The sequence below is a fragment of the Lineus longissimus genome, chromosome 15, assembly GCF_910592395.1.
Source record: "Lineus longissimus chromosome 15, tnLinLong1.2, whole genome shotgun sequence".
NCBI lineage: Eukaryota > Metazoa > Nemertea > Pilidiophora > Heteronemertea > Lineidae > Lineus > Lineus longissimus.
In genome coordinates, this window is record NC_088322.1 from 13,865,036 (window position 1) to 13,871,374 (window position 6,339).

General features: G+C 43.3%; 1 protein-coding gene across 1 annotated transcript; it reads right to left on the minus strand.

Moving 5' to 3' along the window:
- Positions 1 to 231: 231 nt before the first annotated feature.
- Positions 232 to 4,335, minus strand: LOC135499446 (uncharacterized). The gene is made up of 3 exons (XM_064790190.1): positions 4,089 to 4,335; positions 770 to 1,465; positions 232 to 476 (listed from the first exon to the last, which is right to left on the minus strand). Exons 1-3 carry the CDS (start codon positions 4,150 to 4,152, stop codon positions 232 to 234), a joined length of 1,005 nt encoding a protein of 334 aa, XP_064646260.1. The 5' UTR covers positions 4,153 to 4,335.
- Between the last annotated feature and the right edge of the window lie 2,004 nt (positions 4,336 to 6,339).

Sequence of the window (6,339 nt, forward strand, 5' to 3'; positions counted from 1 at the left end):
CCATCATAGGGTCAGTTCTTAATGCACCTCTCTGCGTCCTCTGTCATTTTTCAACATGGCAAAACTCAGGGCTGAGTTGTTCAAAAAGCACGTATTAAAGCTTTAACGGCACCGTTAGGTCTTGGTGGGATGAACTGAAAGAGATAACGTCCTTAAGGTTACTTAATTCAACTAAACCGTTTAGTAGGGATAACGTGATTTTTGTTCTTTTAAACAAACGGCCTCTGCTGATCAAACTGGTCGCGTCAGGCAGTAAAGTTCAAAGCGGTCGTCGGCAGGGAGCGACACCTTGGGGAGGAAATAGTTCACATTTGAGGTCAGGCAGGTCTTGCTGGCGTCGGTGAAGGAGGCTGACGCGCACTGAGAGTCCCTGGCACAGAAGTCCATGCACTTGATTATGGTCGGGGTATCTGTGTGCGTCCTCAGAATGCTTCCAGATGGAATCTTCGCTTTTGAGTGGAATTCAAACGTGGCGCCTGAAATGGAGAGAATTTGTAATAAAGAGGAACGTGTGTTCAGCCACCCTTCCGAAGCGAAGGTAGTTGTGACTCGAGACGAATGATAGACACTCTGAACCTGAATTGAAAGCTAGTACTATAGGCTACGGCTTCTTTGGACAGGCCGATGAAGCTGTCTAGCGTGGAGGAAAATATGAAGAACACTAGTGAACGGGAAGTGCACGTGTTGTACGATGTGCAAACGGTCGCTTCAGGCACGGACCTATACATTGTACAGTATGTTTAGGTCTGTGCTGCTGGAGTTGACCTACCTTGCCCCCCATTGTTGTTATTATCACAGAAGGTCTTTGCTCTCTTCATGTCGTCTGCTGTCAGACTCCGGTCGAATAACATGACGCAGCTCATCTCTCCGTTCAGAAACTTGTCCCCGTCATGGTCACTTGTGCCGCCACGGTCTTGTTTACCGAAGTTTACAAGGCTCGCGGAGGTATCTGGCGCAACGCTCGTGCTTTCAAATTTCACCTGCGTCTCTGGGGTGACCCCATCCATATAACCAATCACTTTTCTTGACGATTTGTCGTACGATAGGCCAAAGAACATCCAAACCCCGTTAGAGAATTGCATATCAAAGATATGTCCTGGATTACCATAACCGGTTATACTAACGTGGAGATTAGAGTTGGGCCACGCCCAGACCAGCAATCCGAACAACTTGCCCTGCGTCCCCGGCCACTCCATAATCGGCGCCTGAGTCCCTGAGAGCAGTTTCAAGTACCCCGTGAGTGTGAACCCGTCACGCTTGCTGAAGTCCATGGTTGTTGATTTCACCACGCTGAAATAGGACGAGGTGTTGCCGTAAAAGCGAATAGCGCTCCTTGGTCTTTGGGTCGGTCCGTCGGTGAATGTGACTCTATGGAGGGTGGCATTGTTGTCGTTGCCCGAGAGGTCATCTCCCTTCGCTTCAGCCGTCAAGGGCCAGTAGCCGACAGGGGCGGGGTTGAACACAGCTGTCAAAAAAGAACAAGGATTTTATACCAGTGCTGTAAAGGAGCGAGGCGGTATCCCATCAAAATAGGCTTTGATCCGCTATACGCTGGACTTTTAGTAGGGCGGGCCGGCGGCGAACTTTGTTTTCCTGAACCTTTCGGGCGCGCAGTACAGTGTACATTTGTACACAGGTTCTCAGCCAATCAGAATCCGATAAATCTGTGTCGTCATCGGGGCGTCATCATGAAACTGTGTAGTAGAACTTGCAATTATTTCAATAGATATTTCTGTAAAATGTTGCTTCAAATAACGCTGTTCTCAGATCTCGAGCTGTTCTTTCTTGTGACATGCCTGATGCTATTCCTGGTGATGAAATATATGTATTGGTAATGTTGTATATTTTTGGTGTGTTTCACTGTTGCAATAAATCACATACAAATCCTGAAAATCTTTGCTTGTATTGTTTTGTGCTTGTAATATGATATCTCAAGGACTATCCCTTGGATCTTGGAGATGGACTATTTTTATTGTCCTTTCTGTAGGTATGTTGCAGGCAGCATAACTCAAATATCTAAAATCTAAATAACAAGGGAAAAGAAACGCATTATAAAAATAAAATATCAAGAAAAAAAGAAAAAGAAAAATGTTGTCCACAACCGGATTCGAACTCGCGAACTGCAGGACTTCTGAAGTCATGTATTTGTCGAAATCTGAATGGCTGAAAGTCCCTGTACAAATGTACACTATAGTGCCCGAAAGGTTCAGGAAAAAAATTCGCGGGCCGGCGCGCGAGATTACCATTCGGCGAACATTCATTTACTATCTCTTCTATTATATTGAGGGCGCGTTCCGTCTAATTGATTAAAACCCCAGTCCCCCCGCCCCCACCTGGGACGGTTAGGTAAGGATCTCTGTATATAATGCACAAATTTTTGAAGGCTGGCAACTGCTGCAGTGGCTACATCGGTAGAGTGGTTGCATGCCGAAGGTCCATGCATGGATCGAATAAGGGTGGAGACAAGGTCCACCCTGTGGAAACATGGTGCACTACGTTGGGAGAGTACACATCTAGATCAGACAGAGTACGCAGAGTGAAGGGGCATGGCACATCCAGCAAAGACTTGGTACACTCTCTGGCAACATGGCGAGCTGTGAAGGGGAGGGCACATCCAGAAGTGATATGGTGCACTACTGTCTCATTGGCGAAAAGTCATTTCTGCAGGTAACAATAAAGAGCGACGGTAAAATACACAGGCCCGTTACGGTGGAAAACAGAAATGTCCTCGTTTTTCACTTAGAACAGGGTAACAAGTTCATGTACTACAGGGTGGCCCAGAATTTTTTTCCCTCACACGATGGATACACAATAGAATTCTACTCTGCAAGGGAAAACCCTAGAGTTTCGTGAGTTTCGTGAGTTTCCTCATCAGCTTCAGGTAGGCCAATGATTTTGACAGGACCCTAGGTGACGCCATCTGAGCTTTAAAAGTGGAACTACGCGATTAATTAAAATTAAAAATTACCCCGTCCGTCTTGGGGTGGAAATTTTCTCCCTCGACGAGTTATTCCATTAACCCCAAACATGGTGCTGGCGACCGTTCTGATCACAGCTTATCTTTATTCCGACTTGCTCACATTCCAGGACCCTTATATACAAATTCTCGCGGCAGTACTTCTGTGGGGACGTTTCATGTGTGTACTATGTAGTACGGGTAGCCAACGGCAGGGGAGTCAGGAGCGGGCTCAGGACACAATTAAATCTGCGACAGGGTCCGTGTACATTCTGTATACATACATTTCCGTGATTCAAAAAAAAGTCAATGCTGGAAGTTTCATCAAACTTTGCAGAAGTGTAGTCCTATATTTTGTCAATGTCATAAGTGAATTTGAAAAAAATCCTATGATTCTAAATTATTTTATTGGCGTTTTCAAGAGACATGTCAGAATTTGACACAATACGGCGGCCATGTTAAAGGGGTGCGCCGGTCGTTGACGTATATTTACTATTGGTCCGAGTATATCTAGTTCCTACTTCTAACGCCAATCGACTCCAATAGTCAGTCACACGCTCGAGCGCTATCTGTATACAATTGGTGCGTGTATAAGTTTTCCCGATCGCTGCATGTTAGTTCAGTCTATGTGTCCACTGGGTTTGTCATATGAAAACACATCAACTATGAGGTAGATGTACAGTTTCAATCATCGCAAATCTGCCTAAAAAGGCAAGTTTTCTCAGGTACCGGTACGGCAGTGGCGTGCGTCTTCTTCTTTGTAGTGTTGATCTGCTCGTGCTGCCCTTGGCTCTGGGTGTAACAGCATCGTATGAAGTCGTGTTCGCTGGATTGTTCGGCAACGGCAAGCAGATTTTGGTGCAGAAATCAATGTGTAGCTAGATTCATGGCTGTTGTGGCCAATAAGATCAGATAAGATGAGCAAGAAATACGCATTTACACCAAAAAAATGTGTTAATAAATGTTAGTAAGTCGAATAGCGTTCCCGTTTGATTTCCTAGTGGCAAACTCAACTAGTTGTGAAATTTATCTGCATACCACTGACGAACCCGCAGTGATATCCACTGTTGCAAACGCAGAAGAAGATGAAGTTTGTACATTCTTTACAAAAACAATAATATCTGTTACTTACCGGCGGTAGTGTTTCCAGCAAGAAGCAGAAGAGCCCATTTTAGAAGGACTATTTTTACGGCCATGTTGAACCGATTTCGTGCAAAATAGAGAATTAAAGATTGCAGATCCAAATGTTGTGTAACTTGCAATGAAAAAGTGATCAAGGAGATTTCGTATCGAAAATGAACGTGCCACTATCACGGAACAACTTCGTACATATGAACGAACATCCGGAACTGATGTCCACCTTGGTTACCGGTATGGATTCTGAATGAATGGATTGTGGCGGGACCAATATGCACGAGTCAATCGAATAGGCCAAAGAGAACCAAACCACTGTTTATGAGACCCCCGAAAGAGTTCAGATGCAAAAGTCGCTAATTCCTTTTCTAGTCTTCGAGCAAACACAACATTCAGTCAAAATGGACGGTCAAAATGGTGACCTGGCGACTTCTCTCCTAAAAAGTTGTTTTGACAAACGCATTAATCAGCTTCAGTAATTTATTGCTATTAAAATGATCAATTGAAAGCTTGTACAAATAATGTGAGCATGTCATTTATATTGACTGCAGCGGATCATTACCTAATTCCTCGCGTGGGACTGTTTTAGCGGTCGCTTAGCAACCCTTCATATGGTGATGAGTCATCTGCTGCAGCCGTATAATTATTCATCTTCTGCAACGATTTGTTCGGTCTTTCAAGTGTCGTCTGCTCACACTGACAAATATTTGTTAAACAAATTGAAGAAACTTTGTTCAGATGGTCGAAATGATCAACTTTCGTTCAAATATTTCTTGAGCAAAACCTTAAGTTTGGAGAAAACGTGTATATTCTGGATGTCGTCTGCTCAAGTTGAATGAGTTGTTGTTGTTCAGCAGGAGCAAATGAAAACAAATGAAAGCAACTATCAATGTAACCATTCAAGTGGAACCCGCATTACCTAACCTCCCCGAGTCGATAGTCGACTGCATCCATACATGCAGAGTTAGCTATCGATCTTTAGCCTCTCGGAAACTATGAATAATTCCTTAAGAAGAGCCAGCCGTCGATTGGTATGTGGTATCAACGGTAGGACTATGTGTCACCGCGTGATTGTAGTGTAGAATGCACGGGGTTATTGGCGCCATTTCCCAAGCATTTGCTTGGATACATTAACCAGCCTTTACCATGCAGAAGCAGTTATATTGGAATAGGAGTATTATGTTTGTCTGAGTGAAAATGGACCCAGGCAGATGGATAGGAAATAAATATTCTTGAACACGAAATCACGGAATTTTATCAGTGTTCGTTAAACCAGATAACGGATAACGTTTTTCCACGGATGGTATTAATGAGAAGCTGGCTTTCATTCTCTGATGAGGAATACACCATTTGATGATTTTGTGCAAGTGGATTTACATGGGCCGCGTTCAAACTCGGGCGGGACCTCTAGGTCTGGGAGTATATTTATATAAATATATTGGATATTGATTCCTTAAAACCCAGAGTTCTTTGGGCATTTCTGTAGATGGAACTGAGACAGTTGCTTTCTAGTTTTAGTTCTGTGATGGCGTTTGATTTGTCGAAGTTACCCTCACACTTATAATCTTTGACCCAGTGGCCGGATCTTGGGTCCTATTCAGTTGTGGTCCTCTAGACGATTTGAAAGGAGAGATGGTCTAAGACCCCCATGGAGGTACTATTGATATTTTAGGCGATTCTGCTTACTGTGATTGTAGTTTTTTATGTCAAAGGTACCACAACTGACTGGTGATAGGATGACAAGTTACATATATTTAAAGGGGGACTATAGGCCACATGGATTTAAGGCAAAAAGTGCTAATTACAAGAAAGCAGTTTTTATCAAGATCATACCCTTAATGAGGGTATGATATTACCTGTGTTATAGCTAAGAGTTGGGTTCAAATTTTTGGTCTTCATGGTGTAACTATTAGGACTTAATTGTTTGTGCCATATTGTTGTTGAGTTAGTAAAGAATCTGAATCTGAATCTGTGTCTATTTTGCACAGATTAGGGACTGGTTTAGGTTTTGTTGATAATTAAGTTCCTGTTGCAACCATGAACAATAGAACTGACACACTGTGAGAAAGGAGAGGCTCCTATTGGCAATTTAAGGTAACTTACTCTTGCTCATTTGTTTGGTGCCTTTATTCTCCCTTTAATACCAATTAACCAATCACTCATTGCAGGAATGGGAATAGCAACCCTGAAAAGGAACAACCCATCACTTGAGGCAGTTTCTGATATTTGGCCTGGTTTTAATCCACTTT